Genomic DNA, 27468 nt, shown 5'->3' on the forward strand with positions numbered 1-27468 from the left:
CACGGCTTTTACTCGGCAGCCCCTCTTGATGTCTAATGGACATCTCTCTCTGAGCACATCTGGAGTGAACCCTGCATTCTCATCCCCATCATCTGCTCCTCCAGAACTCCACAGCTGGCTCCATGGCAGCTCCACTCCTGTTGCTCAGTCCTCAACCCAAGGAGCCATCCTTGGCCCCTCTTGGAACTAGCGCACATCCTGCTGACTGACTATACCTTCAAAATATATCCAGGGTCTGACCACTTCTCACCGTCTGCACAGCTTCCACCTTGCTCCAGGCCACTATCATCTGTCCCTTCGGCCACCAGAGTAGCCTCCTAACTGTTCTCCCTGTGTCCTCTCATACACTGTGCGGGATTTTGTGGATTTTTAATTAGTGCATCTTTTTTCTATTTGAGACACTTCTCTGGTTTCTTTTCCACTCGGAGCGAAGTGATCCCTTGTCTGGCCCATTGGCTTAGTGTGATCTCTGTTCTTTCTCCCCTCTCCCCTGTCCCCTGACTTCCTCATGCTACTGAGCCACACTGGCCTCCTTGAGGTTCTGGAACACGTCAGATTCTCCCATGCAGTATACCTCCTCTGATCCTCCAATGGGCAACCCTTTTACCTCATTCAGGTCTCTTCTCTGAGGCCTTTCTGACTACCCTGTCTACAGTAGCACCATGAAGTGTGGGGAGCCTGCCACGTGCCAGTACTGTGCCTTAGAACTCAGACCTCCTGGCTCCCGGGCTGGTAGTCTTCATCCTGCATTGGTGGATTTCTAGAATGAGAGCTGGGGCTTCCAGCCCATCACCACACTTTAATCAGAACAGCTGTACTACCCTATGCATTAAAGTCCCATGGCACATTTGACTTGAAGTAAAGGCTCATTTAGATGCTTAAAAATATTTGAAAAGTATTGCTGAAATTATATTCTTTGATGTCTTCAAGTTCTAGGAAGTTGTTTTCATCATGGCTTTTGTTTTGATGATAATATAAAACTTGCTAATAGAGATAGGACTTTTTTGCAGTGGTTATTTATGAAGGACAATTCTGTGTTTAGGACTAGGAGTAGTAGAATTTGGATCCCTAGTCCCACAGTATCCAGTCCATTCTTTAATGTTAGAAATACTTCTTTTACCTAAAGAAGTCTACACACGAGTTGCTACATCTGATTCTCTGGGGGAGGGGCTGCTGGGGAGGGCAGAAGGGAAGGAAGGGATTTAGGCAAAAGCATCTGTCTGTACTTCGTGATCCCTGTATCTCTTAGTAGAAGAGGTAAGGGACATTTCTTCTCAGCTTCCCTGTCTTGTCCATGTTTTCCCAAAGGTATACTATAGTGTAGATGATGCTGCAGTCAGATAGATGGGTTGGGCTCAGAGCCCAGCCTTACCACTGGACAAAATATTTAACTCTTTGTGCCTCAGTATTCTCATCTGTAAAGTGGGAACAATGAAAGCATCTCCCTCACGGATCAAGTCTATGTATCAAATGAGAAGGTTCACAATAGCACTCTGCATGCTCCTGCCCGTCATTACATGTTGTTGTCAATATTCACTTGCCTTTAAAATTTCCTGGTGGTTTTCAGAGGCATAGAGCCGGCCATCTCGCACAATGTCTTCTACTAGCTGCTCGTAGTCCTCTGCAGAGACAACCCAGTGGGGATGGCAGAGGGGTGAGGGGCTGGTGCTGGGAGGGGGAGCTCCTCCTGCTTCCTGGGCTCCCTCCCAAGATGCATGAGCCTGCCCTTTCTCACCCGCCTCCCTGGCTCTGCTGCCCTTGCTCACCATCGTAGGTAACATAGGGGATCTGAAAGCCACGGGCGCTGTTGGCCTCGCTGGTCTTGAAGTTGATCCAGAGCTTCCTGGATCGGGCCGTGAAGGCGATGGGGCGTTCGTAGGTCTGGCAAGTCTCGTAAGTGGTAATGGAGGATGGGGAGGCTGGCAAAGCAAGCAGCAGGTCAGTGGAGCAGCAGGGGAGGCTACCCGCGCCCTCCTGGATCGAGTGAGGACTGTGGAACAGGGGCGGGGAAGGGATCCCTGAGCTAGGCTAGCCCCGGACAGACACACGCACACCCATCCACACACCACACATGCCCCCCCCTCCCCCACTTGCCCTGGGCTCCTGCCACAGCTCCTCTTTCTCCCACCACATGTGACATTCGACATTTAGATGAATGGAGTGGCAAAAAATGCTAGGATAGGAACGTGGCACGCCTAACATCGTTAGAGTGCTAGCTCTCTTAACTCTGCTGTCTACTGAACAGGAACCACTCACTGATCTTCTCCTTTGTCAGCTTCTCTCTTTCTGGGCCTGTCTCACAGGTCGCTGACTTCACCGTCCCAATTCTCCCCGTGCCTGTCTCTGTCCCTCCCAGCCAGTTTTGGACTTCCCTTCCCTGACCCAGCTCTGCAGCCACCCACAGTTCTTTCTCATGACGAGGACGTCCCCACACTCGTCCTCAGATGGCAGGAAGATCTCAGGTACCACGATAAGGATCTTGCGCTTGGGTGGGGGGTTGATGTTCCAGATGCACTCCACGCCGGCTGGGTAGTTGCCCGGGTAGTTTGGGGACTCGATATAGCCAGTGAACTCACCTAGCTCCCCACCACACTGGCGATCTGCAGCAAGCCGGGCAGGTGGAACAAGAGCGAGAAGGGAACTCAGTGGGGAGGCTGAAGGGTTCTGAGGTGGAGGTCAGACCCACGGGCAGCCTCCCTGGAGTTCGTCCCGCCCCCGGTCTGGGCGCTCCTTCCTTCTTACTCCCTACCAGCTCTTCTCACTTCCCCCTGCTGCCTCATTAGCTGTCCCCAGGGAGAGGGTGCTTTAGTACCCAGCCTAGCAACTGGCCTCAGTACTGCCTGGGCTGCGGAGAGGTGGAGGATGGAACTTCCCTGCTCACCCACCCTCTTCTCTGCTCTTCTTTCTTTCCTGCCCGTTGCCTGCCGCCACCCCTACCCCACTCCCCACCGCCGGCCTCTCTATCCCGCTTCCCACAGCCTAGCCTGCCACATACTCTTGCACTGGGCCACGCTGGTAGAGCCATCAAAGTCAGTGCTTGTATTTCCTGGACAGCGAGTGCAGAAGTTCTGACGGAAGTCCGGCTGATAGGAGCCCATGGCACAGCGGATACAGCGGTGGATGCTGGTGTTGTAGTAGTGCCCTGGGGAGCACTGGACTGCAGGCAAGGGGGAGAGGCAGGCGTCAGGGTGCGGCAGGGGCAGTTCTTCACAGAGAATCCGCAGGTGGAAGACTCCAAAGTTTCTTTCAGGGTCCCCACCTTTTCCCGTCATGTCAGAACTTCAAAGTCCAGGGAAAAACCAACCTCACAGACTGGTTGGCTACAGTGCCAGTCCTTTTCTTTCAGGCACTGAGCACTGTGCCAAACCTGTACAGAAACTCATGTGGGAATGGAGGGGGACTGTGTCTCTAGTTCACCAAAGCAGAGTTAACGGATCTGCAACGCAGACTGTTACTCTTGATTCTCAGGCCTGGGACTAGCAGAGGGCCAGGACAGGTCCTGGAAGAGGACGGCGTGGTCGGTCAGGCAGCTGGGCCTTTCTCGGTTTGGGGAGAATGGTGGGACAACCTGTCCAGGTCTGTTCTGGGAACCTGAGGAGGTCTTTTGGGGAGCACCTGGGATTGAAGAGTCCCCAGTGGCGCAGCCCCCTCACCTTTGGTGTCACAGTCCTGGAAGGAGATGGCCCCCTCATGCTTGGTGGTCAGGCCCCCACCACATGGGAAGCACAGGGTCCGTCCTGCTTCAGGTTGGTAGGTGCCACGTGGACATGGCTGGCAGGGTTTGAACCCATCTGTGGAGTGTTGGCCAGGTGGGCACTGACCTGGAATGAACCAAGGGTCCCACTCTGATGGGGATGGTCCTGAGTCACCCCCATGGGGTCACCCGGTTTCAGGGGACAGAGGCATACGGACAGAATGTTAACTAGGAGAGTGGCCTAGAGCCTGGGTCCGCCCTTTGGGAAATCCCACCCTTCCCCACTCTGTATTGTTTGTTCCCCTGGCACCTGCACACGTAGTGATGTTGGTGGCTCCAAGAGGCCCGTGGGCATCACTTCCAGGGCAAAGGTCGCAGGAGAGTTGCCCTTCTCTCTCCTGGAAGGTGCCCGCTGGGCATGGCACACACTGCTCCGTCTGGCCGTGGTAATACGTTCCCTGCGGGCAGCTGACTGAGGGAGAGTCGGCCGTGCTAGCCACCCACCCCCCTTTTTCCCACCACCCAGGCCAGGGACTCCCCTTCCCGCTCCCTCAGATTTGGGGAGAATCTCTGTCAGAGAACAAACAGAATCCTGCTTGGGAAGTGGTGGGGGTGAGGGTGGGGGTGGGGTTCAAAACTGCAAGAGAGTTGCAGGCCCTGCTTGGTACCTCTCTATAGAGTTCACCCTGGGAAGGGAGGGTGGTGGGTCAGAGGGTCTTGGCTGCCTCACAGTTTGAGAGATGCAGCTGAGGCCCTAAGGGGTCCTGCTCTGAGCCAGGCCCGAGCTGGGCCTTCCCCACTCCCCTGCCCCCATCAAGCTCCCTTACCACACTTGGCCCCAGAACGGTGCTGCCCAGGCCTACAGGCCTCCACCAACTCTGCTCGTTCCCCGGGTGCTGGGCCTGGCTTGTGGGCCAGCTCATAGTCAAGGCCTGCCAGGCGTAGCAGGAAGCGATCCTGGTTGATGGACTTTCTGAGCATCTTCAAGGACCCTTTCAGTCGACGTTCCATCCGCTGCCGGAGGCAGGGCAGCCCACAGCCCGCTGGTGGTGGATGGCAGTGTGAGTCAGGGAAGGAGAGAAAGCAGTGTGAGCAGAGGGCAGGGGGCGGGCAGGGCATGGTGAGAGGGACCAGCTGTTGGGAGAGGCGTCAGGCAGGATCTGCCCGAGGACAGGCTTTGTCCCTTCCTTTCGCTGCTGAGACTTGTGGTTTCCCCAGCTCTCTCGTCCCCTTCTGGCCCTCCTCCCAACAGTACCCCAGTCCCACCTGTGATTTCTTCGGCTCTGACCTCTGCCTCCAGTTCCAGGGTGAGCCGGGTGACCTCCTTGCCTGGAGGGGTCCGGGCTCTCCGGCCCTTGCCCTTCCGAGAGGAGTCACACTTGAGGTGGATGAAGGTAACCTGGCAGTCAGAGCAGGGGGCACCACCTGGAGGAGAGGCCTTGTCAACCCCGGGGGGCACCTCTGGGGACAGGGCAAGTGCCCACCCCAGCTCTCACTTCCCTCCCTAACCCAGACGAACCGTGCTGGATCCCTGACTGCACTCTCGGTGCCCTTTGAGTCTAAGATACTGAGGAGCTGGGAGAGGGGAATGTGGGACTCTCTCGGGCCCTCCGCCTACGCCTGCTTTGACCTTGCTGTCTCCAGAGTGCTGGGTGCTGGTGGGTTTTGGGAAGAGAGCTCCCGCAGCAGTGGAGTCAAGGGCCCGGGAGGGTTTGGTGGCCCACTGGCCCATCAGAGTGGGGTCCCCAGTCCAGACCTGGCCCTGGAATTCTGCCAGCCTCCTCCATTTTGCCTTTGTTGCGCAGGTGCAAACGGCATTTGGCGTCCTTGATCTTGAAGGAGGCCCGCTGTTTCACTGACAGCACTGCAGTCTCTAGAGGGATGGTAGAAGCTCAGCACAGGCTGGGGGTCCCGTGAGGGTGCGGGCTGCAGGGGAGGGTGCTGAGAAGCTGGGCAGTGAGTCAGAAGCTTGGCTGGGAGAGTGAGATCATGAAAGTCAAGGGGCTCAGAGGGAGCAAGGCAGCGGGGCAGGGGGATTACAGAGCAAACAAGGGATGGATGAAGAAGAGCACTAAGGGGCTAATTCAAGAGAATAGGGTGGTAACAAAACTTCTGGACTGGTGCTCACCATGGCATTGGTTAGAGTTTGTGCTGTTCCCATGTTGGCTGGCTCGGGCTGGAGCAGCCTTGGGGCTGGGAGTGCCGCAGCTCACTGTGAAGCCATTCTCAGACTCTGAGAGAGAGGGCCTGTTACCACCCTGACCTGCCCTCCCAACACCACCCCCGGAGGTGGAATCCAGGGGGAGCGGAGGAGCTGCCCAAATTGCCAGCCTTTCCTCCCTTCACCCGCCAAGCCCCCCAACACCCTCTTCCCATGTACCTGGCAAAAATCGGGCCCGGGAGGGGCAGGTCAGGGCACAGGTGTCCTTCTTGCCGGACCGGTTGCAACTGAGCATGGCTTTCGAGGCCCCAGGACTGCCCTGACACTTCACTGGCTCTAGGAAGGGAAGAGAGGCCTGAGGAGATGGCACATTCCTCTCCCCGATCTCCCTTACTTGGGTACTGTTGTACCCGTGGAGCCTGATGAGGGAATTATTTGCCAGAAACTTCCAGTGGCTAAATTTTCCAGCCCTTTCCATCTCATACTCTCCCTAGCGTGGCTTTTCAGCTTTTCAGGACCCCAACTACCCCCTGAGACTGCAGTGCCAGCTTCAGCCAGCAGAGGGCACTGCCCACCTGTGCAGTCCTTGCCGTTCCAGTGCAGCCGGCCGTGGCCTGCTGGGCAGGTACACTGGTAGCTGCCAGGAGTGTTGATGCAGCCAAAGCGGCAACCTCCTCGGTTGATGCTGCATTCATCCACATCTGGGGGAAGGAACAGAGACACAAATGGTGGGGGGCAGTGGGAGCCACGGTATGGGCAGTGAGTAAAGACCTTTGGTTAGTTCCAGGCACCCTAAATTATGCGAGATGAGTAAGTTCTAGAGATCTACTGGACAGCATTGTGCCTATAGTTAGCCATACCTTAGTGTACTCTGTAAAATTTGTTCAGAAGGAGCCAACAGCTTGATCTCCTTTTAAAAGCCTCCCACAACTACCTACCAGTGGGACTGTCATGTGAGAGCTGAGTATAGTGTTCTGGGGACAGTGAAGGGGATGAGAGAGAAATTCTGGAGGTAGGGTTCTGTTCCCTGTGTTCCTGTCACCCGCTGGTCTTCAGAGACTGTCTTCATCCCTTGCATTTCATTACAGTGGCTACAGACATGGCACGTGCACCCAGGGTGAGGTGAGAGGGGCCGGGAGTCGCAAGCTTGCTGGCTTACCCCCACAGTGAGTGACACCATACAGCAGGTAGCCACGATGGCAGAGACACTGGAAGCTTCCTGGTGTGTTGACACATACGTGGTCACAGGTGCGATCAAAGGAACACTCGTCTATATCTGGAAGAGCAAGGATTCCAGCCACTGAATCTATCTTGGGGCATTTGACCCTTGCGTGGGTAAGGGGCCCAGATGAGAGGCCCTGGCTCTCCCCCTTGAGCTGAAAGTGCCCCTAGTTGTAACCCAGCCCTTGGATCAGTGGTTGAGCGAGGTCCCCTCCATTTGGAGTCCTTGAAGTCAGTAACTGCGAGACGTGCTGCGTGCGGATCTGGGCTACTCTGTGTGGTCAGGCAGGTCGTACTCTGCCAAGGGTAGCAGCTGGGGGATGTGAGTTGCCAGGATGTGTGCTCCAGCGTGGAGCTGGCTCGCCAAGAGGAAGTGGTACCATTTGCTAATTCACAGCACGGCGCTCTCCAGAGCCTCTCCACAGTGTCTATTGAGTTTCTCAGACTCCAGACCTCTTTCCTCCTTAAAAGTTCCCACCCAAGCCCGCTCACCCTGGCAGTTTCTCTCGTTGATGAGAAGCTTATAGCCCTTCTTGCAGCTGCATTCAAAGCTGCCCACTGTGTTGCGGCAAATGTGGTCACAGCCTCCATTGTTCAGGCGGCACTCGTCTATGTCTGGGCAAGCAGGACAAAACAGAATGGAAGATAATATTGAAGGCTGGAAAGAAGCAAGGAGACGAAATCTCTGCCTCCCTCCCAGACACAGGGGAAAAAGGAGGGCCCGCCCCACTGCTCCTGTCTCACGCTCCTGTCAGTGTCTTCTGAGACGGAGTCCTCTTAGAAGGGGACAGATGGGCACCAGAGTAAGGCCCTCAGGGAACTGCCGGGACCAGGGAGCAGCTGGGCACCTGACCTACAGGCCAGTCCATGACCTGTGCTCTCCAGCTGAAGGTCATTCCTGAGACGTCTGGTAGGTAGGATCCTCCCTCTCCTGTCTCCCAGCCCTGTCACAAGGGCCCTGACAAGAGCCCTGAGGGGGCCAGGGAAAGGTGGGGAGTTCAAAGGGACTCGCTGGGAAGGGGCTGCCCTCCTGGGAGGAGCTGGGGAGGAGGCCAGGCGAGGGAGGACCTTCAGGAGAGCCAGTCAGGCTGGGCAGCTGGTGGGGGAGGGCTGGGGGGCCAGGCAGGGGGCCGGCTGGGAGAGGTCTGGAGAGACTCAGGCCCGAGGCAGCTTTCAGCACCAGTAAGGGAAAAGGGGGTGGGTGAGCAGCTTCCTTCCTGAGGTCAAGTTCCCTAAGCTGGTGGCAGACAGGACCCAGGCTACTCAGCCCGACTTGGGGGAAGGGGGCAGGGAGGGCAGCCTTCCACTTCACTCTCAGCATACCTGTCAACAGTCCTTCCCAGCAGGAAGCCTCTGGGCTCGCAGGGCTGACCTGCTGCCCCAGCCCTCCCCCGCTCCGCCCCCCTCCTCCCCTCGCAGCTGTCTGGCCAAGAGACACAAAGAACCAGCCCAGTCCTCCTCAGAGTCCCCACTCCTTATGACCGGGGGACACAGACCTGATGAATCATTATTTTCAGTATGGCTGCCCTCCCTTTTCTCCTCCTCCCTCTTCCCCACCCTCCCCCTGACCTGGATAATTAAAAGGCAGGGGAAATAGAATGGGCACTGTGGGAGATTATACCATAATAACAGCCAACACAAAGTGTTTACCGTTTGCCACGCTCTGTTCTAAGTGCTTCCTATACAGTGACTCATCTAATCCTTACCACACACCTGTGAGGCAAGCACTGTGGGGAAACTGAGGCATGGAAATGTTAAGCAACTGGCCCAGAATCACAGAGCTGGGATCTGAACCCAGCAGCCAGTGGGATGTGAACTCCAGCATCAGTGCTCCCGACCACCCTCTTAGTCTTCCTTTGGCCAGTACACCTTCCCAAGGGAGCCGGCACACCCCACCGCCACGCCCACCCCGAGCCTCCTGGGAGGTCTAGGGAATGTGGGTTAAGAAGGTTCTGAGCCACACCTGTGACCTCTTGCACAGCCAGGGCTCAGATGGCCTTTCAGACCCAGGGACACAAAGACCCACAGGGGAATGGGGATGGGTAGGGAAAAGAGGTAAAGATGGGGCAGGGGACACTAAGGAACGGGGTGGACTTTTGTGCCCCTTGAACTTAGATGGGAAAAGTATATAGGAGACAGCTCTTAGCCACACCCCGGGTTCTTCATAAAAGGGGTTGAGACATCCTATAACGGGTACCACCCAGCTCTGGTCCCAACCTCAGCCCCTTACCAGGGGCTCTGTGCTCCCGTCCTCTCAAGTCCTTACCTTTGCAGGTCTTCCGGTCTGGCTGCAGCATGAAGCCCACAGGGCAGCTGCAGTGCACACCGGTGGCTGCATCGTGGCACTTACTGTCGCAGCCCCCATTGTTGACAGCACAGGTCTCTGTTTAGGAGGGAGTTGGGGATGGGAACCAGGTTAGTAGCCTAGAGGAGTTCCCAGCTCGGGGCTGTGGAAACCACGGAGGCCTGAGGGAAGGCCTTGCTCCCTCCCTGTGCTTTAGGAGGAGTATTAAGCAGCGGCTGCCGGCTCCCAGCCCCCTTCCTCCCATCACTCCCAGCCCCCATCCCCTCACAAGTGCAGCCAAGCAGTCCACGTCCCTGCCCCCTGCTTGATTGAAACAAGGTGGACAGCAGTGAGGCAGGTACAAGCCAGAGCTGTCAGGCAGGAATGTGCTGAGGGGGTGGAGGGGGTGAGGGGGAGCAGGGAGGGATGGGAGCCGAGTGAGGGGGTTTCTGGCGGCCAGGGAACCAGAGGGACAGATAGGAATTGCCTCTTACCACTGAACATCTCATGGGGCAGGGATGTGGGACAGTCTTAGAGTGGGTGGGGTGGGAAGAGTGTGCCTGGTGCCTCCCACGCCCACTGAGGGACGCCATCTCTTTTCATGCCCCTTCTTCCCTGCCCAGCTATCCTGAGAAAGATCCCAGTCCCAGACGACTGTTCACCCTCAGAGGAGACAGCACACGCTGGGTCATCTTCCTCCAGTTCCTCCCAAGCCTCCCTCTAGTTGCTGGCTGTGTTGTTTTACTTTCCCAATGGCAATGGGGAGAGATGTAGGTTAGGGCAAGGGGCAAAAAGAGAAAAAGAATCCAGAGGGTGTGGAAAGGTGGGTGAAAGAGTGTGAGGACCTCAGAGTTTGACAAAACGAAAGTCCTTTTTTCAGCTAAGTCTTGCGTGGCTCCCTCTTGGCTGCTAAGCTTTTCAAGAGCTCGGAGGTGGGGGAGTGTGGCTGTACCACTCTCCTCACTGTTTTCTGAATTCAGAGCAGAAGAAAAACAGGTTTAGAGAGCAGCTCGGTAGTCAGGTGAGTCTGAGGAAAAGCGATCAGCTCAAATAGTGCAAGTTCCTGACAGGTGCCCTGATGCTGTGGAGGGGTAGCCCATTTGGGGGGGGGGGGTAGCATTCTCCCCTGAGAGGGAGAATCCCAAGGCCTCCAGTAGTGATTCTCAAATGGAAACTGAATGAGAAAAGCACTGGACAGCACTACCATCTTCTGGAATCTCTGAGACCTGACACTCAGCCCAACTCTTGTCACTATGACAGAAGCAGCAAGGCCAGGGCTCCAGAAGACGCCTGGCACTGGGTTCCTGGCCATCATGCCCAGGTTTGGGAAGAGCCACAGTGGGATCCCCTTGTGTCATTCTCACTGTAGTTGTTCCTGAAATTCCCCAAGCCCAGCTCCCCCAACAAGAGTGCTGTTAGCATAAGAAGAAGTCCACTAAGCCCTGGGCCCAAGACAAGGGAACAGAGATCCTGGGCCGGGTCTAGGTAGCTTCTGAAGGATCCAGGGCTGGGAGCAGGAGAGCTGACAGGCCGTCTGTCCCCAGCTAGACCACAATACCAGGCATGGCTGCCTGCCTCTGCAGGACAGCATACTCCATAGCAGAGCAGGTGGGGCAGCCCAGGGCACACACAGCCTCACCCCTTGCTCTCCAAGGCTGCAGAATTAGAGCCACAAGTTACTCCATGCCAGGTGCTTACAGGTGCACCACACACACTGTCTGAATCATCACAGCAACCTGAAGGGAGGACCGTTCGTCTCCTTGTCTTACAGAAAAATGAACTGACAATCACAGAGGAAAGTAGCTTGCCTGAGGTCATACAGGCGGAAAGTGGCAGAGGCAGGATTCACACTCAACTCTGTCCCAACTCAGATGCTGTGCTCTTAACCAGAATGGTGCATGGTGCTGGTACTGGGAATGAATGTGGGTAAGAACCCAGGGAAGGCATCTCAAGGAAGGGACGGCACGTAACCCTACTGCACCCCCATCTCAGTGCACAGCGGGCACGGTGGGTAAGATGGTTGTGCTAGCTGGATCTTTAACTGAGAAGGAGTGAGTGGGGAGGGGCAGAGGGCTGGGAGGGGGCGTGTTAGGAAGTGGGTGTGGGAGGAAGGAGCAGAAGAGGAAGAGTGTGAGGGACAAAGGAAGACAAGATCAACACGAAGGCTCCCAGGCCAGTCCTTAGAGACTTAGGTTTCCTGTCTCCCAGTGGGCCCAGTGCCCGGCTGCCAGGACAGTCCTGCGGGCAGGCTGATGGGCATGCGGTTAGTGGGAGCCCCAGCAGGTTAGCCCTTCCCCTAGCAAGCCAGTGAGAGTAAGCGGGGAGAGCAGACATATTTACCATTAGAAACGGCCTGAGTGGGGATGTGCTGCTCTAGCCGCCTTTCCCCTGTTTGACATTGTAAAAAAGCTGTTTAGATGCTGGGCGGGAGCCACTGTGGCCCACTGGGCCCCAGACCCCTCCCTACCCCTCCTCCCCCCGTAAGCCCACACCACTAACGCCCAAATGAGCCCTGGAACCCTACAACAGAGTCGTTCCTCAGCGTTGTCCTGCCTGGCATCCTCACAGAGTCCCACCAAGGGACTGAGAAACTGAGCCTCAGAGGGGCAGTCACAGGCCCAGTGTCACACAGCACGTGAGTGACAAAGCTGGGAGGCAGCCTCGGGTCTTACAAACAGCCAAGTCCCAAATCCCATGTCCACGCTTTCGGCTACACTGTACCCTGTGTCTCCCCACTAACTCCAAGTGTCAGGCTGACTCCGACGAAGTTTCCTCCTCCCAGGGCTGGTGAGAAAAGTGAGATAAAGGGCAAGGTAAGGAAAGTTCTAAGGGAGAAGAGGAGGGGGAGCTGGAACCCTAGGACAGCTTCATGAGCCCTCTTCTGCTTCAGGCACCCGGGGCCCAGGTGGCGGGATGAACCTTGGTTTAGAGAAGAACTCGAGCAGCCGTGTCACGGGCTGTCCGAACAGAAGGGAACCAGAGCGGGGTCAGGCCCTTGTGTCTGTGTGCCCTGCACTCTGTCCTGATTCATGCAGTTTTTCTGGGGGGCCATTGCTGTGTCTTGGGGAGGCTCTGGGCTGTGGGAATACGTCCAGGGGAGTGTGGGAGGTTGGCAAGTAGAAGAATTAGACCTACGAGGAAAAATGAAAGGAGCTGGGAAAAAAGTAGCCCAGAGAAGGCAAAGTGACGATCAAAAATGTTCTGTGGGCTTTGAAAAGTGAATCCAGAGGGAAACGTGCAGCAGGAGGGGTCTTAACTGAAGACACACTTGGGAACTGGCCGTGCGAATCTCGAGCAGGTGCCTGAGGGGGACCTGGGAGAGCATCACCTGCTCCCCTGTTCCTGGGGGGGGGGGCAGGCCTCTGGTGGTGGAGGGTAGGAGGGGCTGGTTCTCACGTCTGACATGCATGACCTCACCCAGAATGACTGTTCACACCTCCCCATCCCCAACGTGTCAGGGCCACCAGTTGAACAGCTGCCCACAGACACCCATGCCAAGAGCAAGCCTGCCTCCTGCCTGCCTGCGGACACAGCCTCTCCTCTCCTGTTTATTTCCCACCTCTCCTCTGCACGGGCTCACCTCGTCCTGTCATCTTCTCAGCATTAATGACCTAAAGACCCAGGGAACCAGGAATTTAGGAAATTGAGGTTCCTGAAGATACGTGAGGTAAGACCTAGGAGTTCAGGAAAAGGGAAACAGGTCTTAAGAGAGCCTCAAAGTAGGGTGAGCGGGATGGAAGACTGGAGGTGGTGAGGAAGTGAGACCATGACAGGTGGAGCTGAGAGTGTGAACCACTGAGGTCTGGAAGAGAGAACGAAGGGGCACACAGGAGGAGAGTGAGGGAAGAAAGGCTGGAGAGGAAGAGGGTGCTGGAGCCAGGAAACCCACTTTTCTGTTGAGGGTTGGTTGCTGCAGGAAGGAACACTGTCAGCATCAGTTCAGAGTAGGGGTAGTGGGCTGGGCCAGCTCCATCTCGCCACACTAGTCACCAGGGCGCCAGCCAGGCCCAGCCAGCTACATTTCCCCCGTGCTCTGCCCCCTTCCCACTGTAGCCTCCGTCAACAAGCACCTCTGCGAATTACTCCAGTTTGGCCACACTTTATGGGATAAAGAGGCCAGTGAAGCTCTCAGGGTGGGTGATGCAACCAGTGAATCGGGCAGAGGCTCAGGTGAGCGCCATCGGTTTCTCTCCAGGTTGTCCCTCATTGGACCTGCCACTGTCCGGGTGTTCAACTCCCTCATCAGTCACTTTGTGTCCAATCTCTGGGCCCCTGTGCTCCCCTCCTCGCCCTGGTTCCCGAGGGTCCCCACCCACCCCCATCACAGGCAGACTGAGTTCTCCCCTGGCCTCACCCACCGATGCACGTCTTCCCGTCCGTGTGGAGCACAAACTTGACATGGCAGCCGCACCGGGGCCCCTGCTCTGTGTCATCACATGTGTGCTGGCAGCCACCGTTACCATAGTTGCACGTCACTGCAGAGAGGGCAGGAGGCCTGTCAGCTCTCTCCTCACTGAGTGCCACAGTGCCACGGCGTGGCAACTGGTGCTCTTCTCTAGTCCCTCCCCTGCTCCCTTTCCCTCCCAGCCCTGTCTTTTTGCTGCTTTGTCCACCCTTCCCTCTGCTGCCATCCCAGGAATCTCACATTTACAATCCCGTTGATTCTTGGTGAGCTCGAAGCCAGGGCGGCATTCACAGGCGATTCCTCCCTTTGGGGTCTCGCGGCAGATGTGGGCACAGCCGTGATTCTTGTTCATGCAGTTCATTCCTTCTAAAAGGGAAGAGGAGGGGGTGCATGGCCTGTCTCCCTCCTGGGGGAGGAAGGGCTAGAAGGGGCATTTGGGGGCCTCAGAAATTAGAAGAATTCTCTGAGGTTGCAACACAAGGAGTCTTCCCTGCAGGGGCAGACCCACAAAATGGGGTGCTACCCAGCAGTGCTGAAAGCCATCCTGATTGGTGTAACAGGAGCAGATACCCATCCCAGAGAAAGCCTGCCCAATCACACTGTCCTTTCAACACCTGAACTGCGGTCCAACAATTGCCTGGCACTGTGCCAGGGACAGAGTGGACTTAGTAAGGACCCAGACAAGATGCACTCTCTTCCTGTCAAATTGGGAAGAAGATAAATACCAATCAGGTATATTATGTGAGTGGGGAGTAACTGGTACACTTACTATGTGATTTTACCCAACAAACATGTGATTTTGCTCCAACTGTGTGCAGGGCAGTGTGTAAGGTACTGGGGATACAAAGATGAATTAGAGTCACTGCCCCCAGGGATGATGTCACACTGGGTTGGGGTGGGGAGAAGAGTCACAGAGCAGAACAACATAAGCCCCACTCTCCCTGCCTGACTCCCAATTGAGTGCGAGGAGGACAGCATTGATGGGGCCCTCGGATAAGCTGGAGCTTAGAGAGGCTCAAAGGCCTGCAGTTAGGAAAACATTGACCTTGGACACACTACAGTCGCCTCAATTCCAAATGACCCCAGCCCCAAATTAATTCCCCACATTTTGCTCTATTTTGGAGTATCTGTCCATGGTGCACTTAGGATGTGATCAAACCGGAGGACAAGAGAAGGAGTTAGCAGAGTTGAGGAAGGAGGGTGAGGGACAGGTAGAGAGGGAAGCCTGGGGAGGGCAGGCCCAGGGACCTCCCAGGTCACGGGCTGACCTTCTGGCCGCTGGATGCAGGTATGCTGGTTGTCGCTGAGGAAGAAGCCTTCCCGGCAGTGGCACTCATAGCTGCCCATCATGTTGACGCAGCTCTGCTGGCAGCCACCGTTACCCTCGGCACACTCGTCCACGTCTGTGCAGGACAGGCAATAGGTGGGGCCATGGGGTGCAGACCAAGGTGCAGGGTGAGAGGGGGCTGAAGACAGTCTTAAGAATCCAGCCTCCTACCTCCCAAGCCCAGCCTTAGGCCAGACACGTCAGCTCCAACCCAGCTCCTTGTCAGCTAACACTCCAGTGAATGTGATGAGGCCGCCCAAACAGGGCATACCTGGGGAACTAGGCAAGGGGAGGCATTTGAACCTGGCTCTCGCTGGTAAAGACGTTCCTTCCCTTCCTTCACCTGGGGAAACTGGGTCCCAGGGGCAGAGGTGCTCAGAAAAGAGCAACAGTGATGAAGACGAGGATGGAGGTGGGGAAGAGGGTCAGGGAGAGGTAAATGGAGGCGGCTGCTGGTTGTGATGAGCAGCCAGGGGATCAAGGAACCTAGGAACGGTTCCGAGTTCAAGAAGAGCCTATGGCCATGGTGCTGAGGTTGGAGGGACATGCCGGGTAAAGGCAGCTGGGCCTTAATTCCTTGTGTGGCGGGGACCATTTCTATGGACAGGCCACAGCCCTGTCCTTTCCCCCCTCCCCCATGCCTGGGCTTGCTGCCATATTCCCCAGCCTTTCTCCTATTTTGGTTTAACAAAACACAGTCTGGCAGCTTGGCGGGGAGGGATAGGGGGAGAACTGCCAGGCCACACCCTCGATGGGAGGGGGAAGAGTAGGCTCTCACCCCCAAATCACAACCCCCAAGTCCCAGAGCCAAGCTTCAGTGCTTGACTCCATCCCTATGCTAGCTACTGACCTCCCACGTCCGTAGCCCTTCTCAGTTTGCCTTGGCCCAGGAGGCATCAGGGAGATTGGTTGCCAAATGGAGCAACTAGAATTTGGCCTCCTGGGGCACTCATCAGCCTCTTGCTTCCCATCTTTTCTGCTGAGGCTCTAAAAATCCTCTCTTCCCCTTCTGGCTAAGAGCAGGGAGACCTGGATCCAGCTGGCTCTTGCCTGTGAGGTGCACCTGCTAGATAAGCTAAGGAGGTATACCTTCCTCAGGTTTGCTCCTGTGTCTGCCCTATCTCTTGCTATGCCTGGGCTTCCCCAGCACTGTCTTCCTGCTTTTGCCCCATCCTACATTCCATCCCTCTATTTGTCCCCTTCTGTTCCAACCTCACAGTTCAGCTACTCTGGCCAAGATTTTTCCTCCATTTCTCAGTGGGGAGAGGGGGAACAGAGGCCCATTCAGTTGTTGATGCTGCTGCTTCCCTGTGCCCTGGGGAGCCACATCACCACACTCATCAGGAACACTATTTCTCCCACTTGTTGAGCACCTACTATGTACTAGGGATTGGACAGGGCTCTTTAGACATATCCTCTCACGGGGATCCACCCAGCAGCCTCTGAGTAGGTTACTGCTGTTGCCATTTGAGAGATGAGGAAGCTAAGGTTTCCAGAGATTAGCTGATTTGCCCAAGGGCCTACAACTAGTTAGTAAGCAGCAGAACCAGGATTTATCTAGAGCCAAGTCATCTTCCTACTCTGTTCATCCACTGTGACCACGCTCACTGTTCTCGTCTCCTGGCCCTCAGCCTGCGAGCTCTTCCTAGCAGGATCACCTCTGCTATTTTTCATCCAGCAGCAAGATTATTTCATCCTTAGAGGCCAGACCCAAAGAGGAGACTGTCCTTGCCCCCTTGTGGGAATGTAGCTCTTTGAAGTTACTTTCCCCTCCTTGCCTGGGAAATGGGAAATGCTGGAAGCATCCTCTTCCCTGCAAAATATCCCACCGCCCCCAACCCCTTTCTCCCTTGCTCACCCAGACAGTTGTGTCCATCGTGTGCCAGGTGGAATCCGTCGTAGCAGGTGCATCGGTAATTACCAGGGATGTTGACACAGTCATGCACGCAACCTGCGTTGTCCTCCCGCTCACACTCATCCACGTCTGTGGGCAAAGAGAAGCTGGGACAGCTGACCCCACCTCGGGCCCTGCACTGTCCACCCGAGGGCTCAGCCTTGCAGTTACTTTATTTTAAAATACAACCTCTGTGTGCATTTTTGTGTTTTCATGGTCATGTCATAGCCTACAAACTATTTTACATTTTGCAGATTTTCAGCTAAGCCCATTTTTTCTCACATCTCCATCCAGTCTTTTTTTTTTTTTTTTTTTTTTTTTTTTTGACAGGCAGGGTGGACAGTGAGAGAGAGAGAGAGAGAGAAAAAAAGGTCTTCCTTTGCCATTGGTTCACTCTCCAATGGCCGCTGCGGCCAGGTGCGCTGCGGCTGGCGCACCACACTGATCCAAAGGCAGGAGCCAGGTGCTTCTCCTGGTCTCCCACGTGGGTACAGGGACCCAAGCACTTGGGCCATCCTCCACTGCACTCCCGGGCCACAGCAGAGAGCTGGCCTGGAAGAGGGGCAACTGGGACAGAATCTGGCACCCCGACCAGGACTAGAACCCATTGTGCCGGTGCCGCAAGGTGGAGGATTAGCCTGTTGAGCCGCAGCGCCGGCCTCCATCCAGTCTTTCTAATGACCATTGTATACGGTGGCAGAATATTCCATTGTGTTGCCATATTATAACATTAATCCTTTTTCTCCATTGTTAGGCACTTATGTTTCTTTCATTTAATTTAATATCAAAAATAATGCATTTGAGAACATATTTACCCCAAATATTTTGTTTCTTTAAATTTCTTTTGAATAAGTTCCCAAGAATAAAATTCCTGGGTTGAAAGTTATAAAATACCTTTTAAGAACCCTTAAATTAAATTAGTTTCCTTAAATTAAATTAAAGATTTCTCAAATTAAATTAGCCCTCCAGGGGTTCTGCATCCACAGATTCAACCAACCACAATCACAAATATTCGAAGAAAAATAAGTGTATCTGTACCAAAGACATACATACTTTTTTCTTGTCATTGTTAAATGACAAGTATACCTATTTACATGGCACTTAATTTACATTAGGCATTTTAGGTAATCTGGAGATGAGGTAAAGTGTACAGGAGAATGTGCATGTGTTATGTGCAAATACCACAGCACTTTATCTGAGGGATCTGGGCATCTGTGGAGTCTGCTCTCCTTCTAGTGGGGGTGGGGACGACCTGGAACCAATCCCCTGTAGATACTGACGGACAACTGTACTTCCCAGTTTATGCCATTAGGAGTTAATGAGTCTCTACCTTGCCTGTGGAAGTCTCACCAGCACTGAAGTTCACAAATCTAAAATAGTATCTCAAGGCTACTTTAATTTGCATTGCTTTAATTATGAGGGGAAGATGTGTTTGTTTACAGTAGGAATTCCCCTGAGGTACATTTTCTGTTCCCATCCTTTGCTGGTGTGGTGTAAGGATCTAAACTGCCCTAGTCCCATGATTCTGATGCTCCCGCCCCAGCTGAGTTGTGGGGCTGTGAACTGTCCCAGCAGAGAGGCTCAGCTAACCTGATGGCACCCTTGTGCAAACTAGGAAATAGCACCCTCTGGGAAGATGCACTGCCCCCAGAGATTTCAGTGCTGGGTGTTGTGTCCAGTGTGGCTAACTGAGGGCAATGCATTGGTTTCCCTTTTCCCACAGGTCACCCTTCTCTGGGCACCCTCCCAGCCTCACCTTTGCAGTGTTTGCCATCTCCCGTGTAGCCAGACTTGCAGATGCATTTGTAGGACCGCGGGGTGTTCTGGCAGATGGCATCGATGTGACAGTTGTCAGTCCCCTCCACACACTCGTCCACATCTGGCAGGAGCAGAGCGGGGAACATGTGAGACCTTCTGTTGGCATCTCCCAGCAGGTGTCTTGAGGTGGGCTCCCCAGGCAAAATCCCCTCTTCTCTAAAACAGGCAGCAGCCTCTCCAGAAAGAGATGTGCTGCACATCACCGATCTTTCTGCACAGACTCTGTCATCTTAGGAATTCAGAAGGAACCCCTAACACTTTCTGAAAAGCTTAGTCCACAATGACAGCTCACTCCTCTTTGACTTAAAAACAAACAAAAACCTCTTGGCTGAGTAGTACACTTAATTTTGATTAGAAGTAATCTACCTAGTATAAATTGATTTACTGCCTTTCTTAGGAGCAGGCTTGGAGGAAGAGAAAGAGAAAAGGCCTGGGCACAGCATCCTCTGGAAAGGGGGCAGGGTCCAGGGGTCACTGGTAATTAAAGGAGGAAGAAAGAGACAGGGCATCTCAGGGATCCTCCTGGGCTTCAGGATTCTGCTTGAGGCCAGGCCTGCCCCCACTTGTCCTCCATGGCACCAAGAAGCTATAAAGGAAAGAAGTGCCATCCTGGGAGATTCTCCTTGGCCTCTCTGCCACCAGCAGCCGTGGGACTTCAGCAACCAAAGACTGATGGGTGCAGCCTTCTTGGCTCTCCCGGTGACACAGGCCGGGCCGTCCACCCCAGGACTCTCAGCTCTTGTGCTGTAACAGTGCTGCTCTCCCCTCGCCCTGATAACAGGTGCTACACACAGACCTCTAAGATCTAACTTTAAAAAGATGGTGAAGAAAGGCCACAGGGAAGAGTCTTTGGGCAAAAGATTCCAACTTCCGGGGCAGTATCATGTGCCCATAAGCTGAACTGAAATGGGAGGAAATGTTTCATTCCGTTGCAAGTGCTTACTACACAGGCTCAGCCCAGCCCAGAAGAGACTCGTAACATGAAGCAGGGTATGGTGCGTGCCCTCAGAGAAATTAGAGATTAGGTGAGGGGAGTCCTCAACCCTGCAGAACATCAGAGTCCGCTCTCCTGAGTTGTCCATACCCCCAGAGACTCTGGTCGACAAACCTGGGCTGAGGTTTGTTGGCCATCAGTGTTTTTCTACAGCCATCCATCCCAGTGATTCTAATGTGCAGCCAGGGCTGAGAACCTGTGTTACTTTGAGCTGTGAACTGGGATATCCAAGGTCATATACAAGTGGCAGCCTCCAAGTAAAAGAAATAGGATTTGAAAGCAAGATAGCCTGAATGCCAGGTATGATTTTGTGGGCTATAGAACAGCCTGAATTTGTTAAAAATGCTATTGTCAGTCCTTATGGTAGACCTATTGAATCCAAATCCTTAAGAAGCTCGATCTGTTTTTAATGAATGGGTGAGTAAACCAGTGACCTCTCTCTAGGCACCCTTGAGTCCTGGCTGGACACAGTTACCTGTCCTCTTCGTTTATACTTTAGGGGGCAGGTCTGAAGTTCCCTGGGCTAAGCAGAGAACAGGAATCTGGAAGAGTGCCACCCAGACGCTCTGCCTGAAGTCTTCCAGGCGTCTGTTCAGCTCTGCACTCTGCGCTCTATCCTTCAACCCCCTTCTGCTTCTTTGCAGCCACCCCCCCCCCCATGCCCAGTGCAGAGAGCCTGGCCACACTTAAACTCTTCCTCACTCAGACCCTGCAGCCAGGGTGTACACCTGCCCTCTCACTGTGGGAAGTCCTCCCAAAGTGAAAGAATGGAGAAGAGGAGGATGGAAGACTGGTTCATAAGTGAGGGTGCAAGGGACTTTTTTTTTTTTTTTTGACAGGTAGAGTTAGTGAGAGAGAGAGAGACAGAGAGAAAGGTCTTCCTTCCGTTGGTTCACCCCCCAAATGGCTGGCATGCTGAGCTGATCCGAAGCCAGGAGCCAGGTGCTTCCTCCTGGTCTCCCATGCAGGTGCAGGGCCCGAGGACTTGGGCCATCCTCCACTGCCTTCCTGGGCCACAGAAGAGTGCTGGACTGTAAGAGGAGCAACCAGGACAGAATCCGGCACCCCAACCGGGACTAGAACCCAGGATGCCGGTGCCACAGGCAGAGGATTAGCCAAGTGAGCTGCAGCGCCGGCCAGTGCAAGGGACTTTATAGATGGTTAAGAGGCTGTGTGGAGAATCAGTTGGTCCAACTAATGGAAAGAAAGTGGTACAAAGAAAGGCACTATCACAGGACAGTCATAAGCACTAGTTCTGGATTCAAGTCCAGCTCCACCACTCTGCAGAGGCCACTTTTACTGTCTGTCTCCTCCGCCTTTAAAGTGAGGGTGGCAATACCTCCTTATGAGAGGCTGTGAGCGGTTGATGAGGTGCTTTGTGTAGCGCGCCCATTGGAGTGTCTGGTAACAGGAGGCTCCCAGTGTAGGAAGCCTGACATGATAAGTATGAAATCAACAGTTACTCTAGGATGGTGCTAGTATGGTAGCCGCTAGCCACACGTAGCTATTACATTAATCTAAAATTCAGTTCCCTTGTTGCACTAGCCATAGGCCAAATGCTCCATAGCCACATGTGGCCAGCACAGACATGGACATTTCCAACATCACAGATCTACTGGACAGCACAGAGTTCTGAATAAGGGATACTCCTGGGCCTGGAGCCAAGTTACAGCAACTGGTACAGAAGCCCCTCCCCTCCTCTGGGGCCGTCAGAGATGTGTGCCTATCCCCTATCTGTGCTTCACCAGGGCCTGCCACAGGCTACCTGGGCTCCCAGTTCTTCCCTTTGCCTCCATTTAATGTGCACCACTGCTAGGATGGACCTTGATGGATATCACCACAAACCCAGGCCTCTTGGCAGAGCCTTCAAACCCCTCCAGCAGCCAGTCTTCCTGCCATCTCCTGCTCTCCCTCATCTCCCTGCTCACAATGCTGATCCATCTCCTGCAAAAAGACTCTTCCCTGGAAGACTTTACCACCACCACCCCCCCCACGGCCTCTACAGCACCTACCTACTCTGCTCCTTTCCAACATCTCACTGACCACACTGGTGCATTCCTCTTTTTTCTTTCATAGCTACACTGCTTGGCTTTCCAGATCTGTGCAAAAGCTCTTTCTGATCAGCCTCATTCCTGGTGAACTCCTGTTCCTGGGGGATTCAGTTTGCCTGAGACAGAGATCTTCCACCTGCTGGTTCACTCTCCAGATGCCTGCAGTAGCCGAAGCTGGGCCAGACCCAAGCCAGGAGCTCGGAACTCCATCCGGGTCTCATGTGATGGCAGGGACCCATGTACTTGGGCCATGATCTGCCACCTCCCAGGGCGCACATTATGGCTAACTCTTTAAAGCCATGTCATGTATCATGTTCAGCTCTCCTCATAGGTGAGCACTGGCGAAGAAAGAACCCTAACTATTTGTTTGAAATCTTCTTTTAGAAATAAAAATATTTTATATACATCTTCAGAATCACACACAAGTTACCTTTCAGTTCAGTTTAACTGCATTGAAATCATCTGGGTTTTATATTTTCAGTTACATTTGAACTGAGATTACAAGATTGCAAGAAAAACACAGAAGAATTATACATTATTTCAGTACCTTTTAGCACACCAAATTGAAATACACACATGGAAACTTCAGGTTTGTGGGAAATGGTCTTCAAATACAATACAGACCATTCTCAAAGCTACCATATCATTTGCATGTGGTATTTGCAGCTCTGATCTGTCTCATAGAGAACAGCTCTCCTATGCATGTGGCAAAACTAATGGGCCATGAAGCGGAAGCCTGTAGATTAAGCCAAGGACCATCCAGTACTTCAAAAGCTGTATTGCCTTTACAAGGCCTGGCATTTCTGGACCAGAACAGGACGGAAGGGAATCACTCCAAAGTTACTTGGTAGCTTGGAATTTTTCATAAAGCCCCATTTTATATCTTGGAAAAAATCCAAGGGCAATTAGATGACAATGGTTTGGACCCTACATTTCCTTCTTATTAATAGAACCCATGACGTTCAGTGAGAAATCAAGAAACATTAAGCACCTACTGGTTTGAGATTGAAATTTATTAAAGATTTATGATGCATTGCTTCCCACCTTGAAACCAAGGTGTAAAACTGGCATCTTTTGAAGCAGAACAGGCCGGCGCCGTGGCTCAACAGGCTAATCCTCCTGCTTGCGGTGCCGGCACACCGGGTTCTAGTCCCGGTTGGGGTGCTGGATTCTGTTCCGGTTGCCCCTCTTCCAGGCCAGCTCTCTGCTGTGGCCCAGGAGTGCAGTGGAGGATGGCCAAGTGCTTGGGCCCTGCACCCCATGGGAGACCAGGAGAAGCACCTGGCTCCTGCCTTTGGATCAGCGCAGTGTGCTGGCCACAGAGCGCCAACCACGGCGGCCATTGGAGGGTGAACCAACAGTAAAGGAAGACCTTTCTCTCTGTCTCTCTCTCTCACTGTCCACTCTGCCTGTCAAAAAAAGAAGAAGAAGAAGAAGCAGAACAGGCCTAAAGCAGAGCTATGAAATAGGGCCCTAAGTTTCATCCAGCAGCTTCTTCAGAGCCCCTGCCACCTGCCTACCTGCCCACCCAGAACCTGGCCTTGCAGGGATCCCTTCAATGCTTATGGGCACAGCCTCAGCTCATTCTCTCCGGACACAGGCCAAGCCCCTGCTGCCAGTGGGCATGGACTGAGTGAGACCAGTGGTTCTCAACCTTGACGGCATACTGGGGACCCCTTTAAAAATGTGAGTGTTCAGGTACCCCCTGGAGCAGCTGAATTAGGATAACCAGAGTAAAGCCAGGGTGCTACCTGTCTCCCTTTCCCAACTCAGGTAATGTGGATAAACTATTGGTCCATGCTGGAGCTGGAAAGAGACCATGGGGCAGCATGACAAAGTGTAAGAGAAGAGGTTCTGGAGTATTATTCTGTCAGCTGTCCATGTGGTCTGGGCCAACCTCCAAACTTACCTGTCCCCTCCTCTGTAAATGGGAATAACCATCATAGCACCTCCCTGAGGGCTGCTGTGAGCATCAAATGAGTTAACACTCATCAAGTAGTTAGCACCACAGTGGAGATATACAGTAAGTGCTCCATAAATGTTTGCTATCATTATTCCTTCTCTTGTATCCTTTCTGAACTCCATCCTCCTTATCAAAGCCCCATTTCAGGCCTGCTGTGGAGACACCACAGGGCATATGATTGTGCAGACGAGTTCGGGGTAGACATATCCCTGAACGTGCTGGCTAAATGTTGCCCTCCACAGTCCTTTGTGAAGGCTATGGAGACCCCACCACAGGTACTGGACTGGAACAGACGTTGAAATCGGAGAGAGTGGGCTGCAGAGTTAACTACAGATGAGCAGAGCCCTCCCTGCCTCACCCTCTCCTGGTACAAAGGTGCGGGTCTGTAACTGCAGCAGCTTTCCCCAGCACCATCTGACATTCCATCTGAATTTGCTCCAGTGCCTGGTGGAACACTCCAGAAAAGGGAGAAACGGGGTGGCAGATACGACCTGGAGGGCAGACCAGAAAGGATGGATCATCATAACACAGGTGGCCTCAAGATCCCTTCTAAGGATGGGGAAGTAGACCCCAAAAAAGGAGCAGCAGGACCCCCAAGGAAACACTTCCTCTACTTTATAGTTTTGGAAATGAGCAGAGCTGTGCACTGTGGGCTATGGATAGACACCCCCAGACAGGATCTGCCCTGCTTTTACATTACCACAGCAAACGCCACTCACAGCAGTGGATAAAGTTATGGGCAAATTTGATGGGCCCAAGCAGAAGGTCAGATGCAGGCTGCCTGGTGTTGTAATGCGCTCACATGGCTGTGACACCCTTCTGTCCCTGCCAGGCTAGCCCAGGATGTATGGTGTCTGCCTCACTCCTCCCTCTCCCTAAATGGCTCCAAATCTCACCCATCACTGAGAGCCCCGTTCAGGCGGCACTGGTGGGAAGCTACCTGGGACTGCTCCAGCCTTAACTCCTGAGGCTTTCATTGTCAGGTTCTTTGGCCACCTATGGATCACTGCCTTGCGATCAGTCTCTTATACATTGCCTTGATATCACTGTTTAAGTCTTAGTTTACATGTATTACCTACTGAAGCCTAAAGGTCTCTGAGGCCATGACTTTGGAATCTCTAAAACCTATGTGGCAGCTGGAATAGAGTTGAGTGTATTCATTCAGGCATTCAGCAAGTAGTTGCTGAGTGGCTGCAACATGAAAAGCGCTGTGCTGGGTGCTTGGGGGTTCATCAGCCAAGCAAGGCAGACTAATACCACATTCAAGGCGGTGAGTACGTATGTGGGGACAGACGGCTGAGTAGACGCGTGAGTAGATGGGTTGGTGGGGGAGTGAATGGTGGGGGCATCCTTTGCTCTGTGTTAGCTCATAGAAGCAGCTCATCTCTTTACTGTCCTGTGACCCTACCAGTGTTTTGGGTGGAGGGAAGTCCAGAAATCCCAGGGATTTTAATCTCAAGAGAGACGGGAAACTCAAAGAAGGGTGGTACCCACCTAAAAAAGGCATCCATTTGATGAGTGCTGGGACCAGATTGGGACCCAGGATACTCAGCTGTCACCTGGGGCCACTAGAGGCATCTCTCCAGAGCATCCCTGTCAGAGGTACCTGAGCCTCAGCGCGAACACCTGATGACGGGACACCACAGGCCATCTGAGACAGAGACCGGCATTCCCTTGCTGCTCCTGGTCGGTTCCCTCATTCTTTCCTCCTCGTCTAAGTAATGTCCAAGACAGAACCAGCCAGGCTTTGGCCATGACGTCCTAACCTGCAGCACGTTGCATGTACACCCGCATCTGCACACATCTGCTCTAACTCTTCGATCAAAACGGTAGCTAGGGAAACTGACAGGGCCTGGCTCCACGGTACTGCTGTCACAGGCTGTCATCCCAGTGAGGCCCTGTGACCTCAGCTGGAGCCTGGGTGCATTTTCAGCCTAGACAAAACATAGTCAGAGGTGAAGGAGACCTAGACAGAGTCCAGGAAACCACACAGATGACCACCTCTTGACCCCAAAGAAAAAAGTTATTTCTTTCTTAAAAAACTACACTTCCCTTTCCCACAATCTTAGCCTCTCCAACTGAAGAGTCAGGAAAAGCAGTCATGAGTGGTGATGCGGAGGGAACAGGGCTGACCCTAAGACCTTACCACCTTTCAGGGGAAGCTGCTGAGTTCTTCTCTGAAGTCCTACCTTGCCCCTCATCCAGCTCCTTGCTTATTTCAGTTTTGGGTATGGACAGAACTAACAGCTTTGCGTCAGGCCTGTCGAGGACGGGAAGGGGCTAATGAGTTGGGGGAAGAACAGCATTGGAGAGGGAGGGGGTAGGAGGGAGGCGGGCAGAGGTAGATTCTGGCTTCACGATTATGAGTTTTCAAAGATAACAACACAACCATGGTGTCAGATGTGTACACTTTCACTAAGTTTGCAGAGTTTTTTTTTTTTTAATGTAAGTTATTTCATTTAGTCCTCAAATGGTTTAGTCTCTAATTAAACAGATAAGGAAACTGAAGCAAAGTGAGGCATCCCAGGAAAGAGCAAATGGCTAGTGTGGAGCCAGGCCCCCAGGTTTTCCGACTCCCCGTCCAGTGCTCTCAGCGCCACTGCCTTCTAGAAGCACTTGAGGGAAGAAGCCGGGACTCAGTCACTGTGGTGCCTCCCTGATCCCCAGTCAGCATTTGGTTCAGTGTGGAGCGAGCACTCAGTACCTCACCGTGGAACGGCCTGGCACTGAAACCTGGAGGCATGCGGATGCTCTGAGGCTTTGGGTCTGGGGCAGCAGCAGCCGGGAGCAGGGCTGAGGAGTGAGCAGGGAGCGTGCAGGCACAGTCACAATAAGAAGGGGTGGGCGGCGCAGCAGTGGGCAGGTGTCGCCTGCGCCCTGGGTTCTCTACACTGAAGCCAAGCAGCTGGTTAGAAACAAAAACAAACACCAGGGATACAGGTTCCTGCTGTTAACAGCTTCAAACCGCCGGAGGAAAACTCCAAATAAATATAATTAGAAACTTGTAAAAACGTCCTCTCTGTAAACCTGCTCCCCAGGGGCTCCCCTTTAAGCACCCCCCCTTCTCTAAGCCCTCCCCACCAATGCCCACGGATCCTAGTAATCCACCCTCACCCAAGGACCCTTAGATCTGTCTCCTTATCTTGGATCTTCTGTCCAGGTCATTCCTCAGCTCACTGTCAGTGATCAGACCTGGAGAGCTCCTGGCATGGGCTGTGAAACCCCAACCCCACAGCTCTCTAGGACTATGCACACCGCCAAGAGAAGACCAGAGGTAAGAGCAAGGGCCACCGCGCCTCATTTAGGGGGTCATCACCCCACCTGTGTGGCCAAATCACGGCATCCAATCATGACTACAGAGTAGTTCCTTGATCTGAAGAGGGGAGATGTCTAGACCAGGGCGGAATACAGAGGGCTGGGCTTGGAGCTGGAAATACATGGTGTAGGGCCAAGGACTCAGGGTCCCACCTCGAGAATATCCCGTTCCCACAACATGGGCATTTCAGCCGCACATCCCAACACATGCACTCTTCATGGGCTTTGAGTAGAAGCAAATACCCCCGTTAAGGACTGACCTGTCAGGTGCGTGGGGCCCTGAGCAGCTAAGTGACCTAGACTTGGGCAGGCAGAAGTGGAACAGGGTCCAGGGAGGAGAG

General features: G+C 53.7%; 2 protein-coding genes across 9 annotated transcripts in view; one reads left to right on the plus strand and one right to left on the minus strand.

Moving 5' to 3' along the window:
• The window catches only part of TCP11 (t-complex 11), a 148624-nt gene that overhangs the window by 8887 nt on the left and 112269 nt on the right, over nucleotides 1-27468 (plus strand). The window lies entirely within an intron of this gene.
• SCUBE3 (signal peptide, CUB domain and EGF like domain containing 3) overlaps nucleotides 1-27468 on the minus strand; it is a 36330-nt gene that overhangs the window by 3999 nt on the left and 4863 nt on the right. For 2 of the 5 annotated variants that reach the window (XM_051855750.3, XM_089334045.1), the window contains exons 2-22: nucleotides 18743-18865; nucleotides 16951-17076; nucleotides 15034-15168; nucleotides 14006-14131; nucleotides 13719-13835; nucleotides 11701-11748; nucleotides 9343-9459; nucleotides 7569-7691; nucleotides 7015-7131; nucleotides 6431-6556; nucleotides 6075-6191; nucleotides 5823-5927; nucleotides 5451-5567; nucleotides 4961-5119; nucleotides 4522-4737; nucleotides 4005-4166; nucleotides 3654-3821; nucleotides 2996-3157; nucleotides 2403-2600; nucleotides 1767-1919; nucleotides 1542-1621 (exon numbers count right to left, since the gene is read on the minus strand). In XM_051855750.3, the coding sequence (XP_051711710.1) occupies nucleotides 1542-1621; nucleotides 1767-1919; nucleotides 2403-2600; nucleotides 2996-3157; nucleotides 3654-3821; nucleotides 4005-4166; nucleotides 4522-4737; nucleotides 4961-5119; nucleotides 5451-5567; nucleotides 5823-5927; nucleotides 6075-6191; nucleotides 6431-6556; nucleotides 7015-7131; nucleotides 7569-7691; nucleotides 9343-9459; nucleotides 11701-11748; nucleotides 13719-13835; nucleotides 14006-14131; nucleotides 15034-15168; nucleotides 16951-17076; nucleotides 18743-18865 (2795 nt within the window). The remainder of the gene's footprint in view (nucleotides 1-1541; nucleotides 1622-1766; nucleotides 1920-2402; nucleotides 2601-2995; nucleotides 3158-3653; nucleotides 3822-4004; nucleotides 4167-4521; nucleotides 4738-4960; nucleotides 5120-5450; nucleotides 5568-5822; nucleotides 5928-6074; nucleotides 6192-6430; nucleotides 6557-7014; nucleotides 7132-7568; nucleotides 7692-9342; nucleotides 9460-11700; nucleotides 11749-13718; nucleotides 13836-14005; nucleotides 14132-15033; nucleotides 15169-16950; nucleotides 17077-18742; nucleotides 18866-27468) is intronic. The other 3 variants (XM_089334046.1, XM_051855754.3, XM_051855753.3) reach the window with 3 other exon arrangements.

This window comes from Oryctolagus cuniculus, chromosome 5 (genome assembly GCF_051225735.1).
Source record: "Oryctolagus cuniculus isolate XC-2025 breed Fujian yellow rabbit chromosome 5, ASM5122573v1, whole genome shotgun sequence".
NCBI classification, from domain to species: domain Eukaryota; kingdom Metazoa; phylum Chordata; class Mammalia; order Lagomorpha; family Leporidae; genus Oryctolagus; species Oryctolagus cuniculus.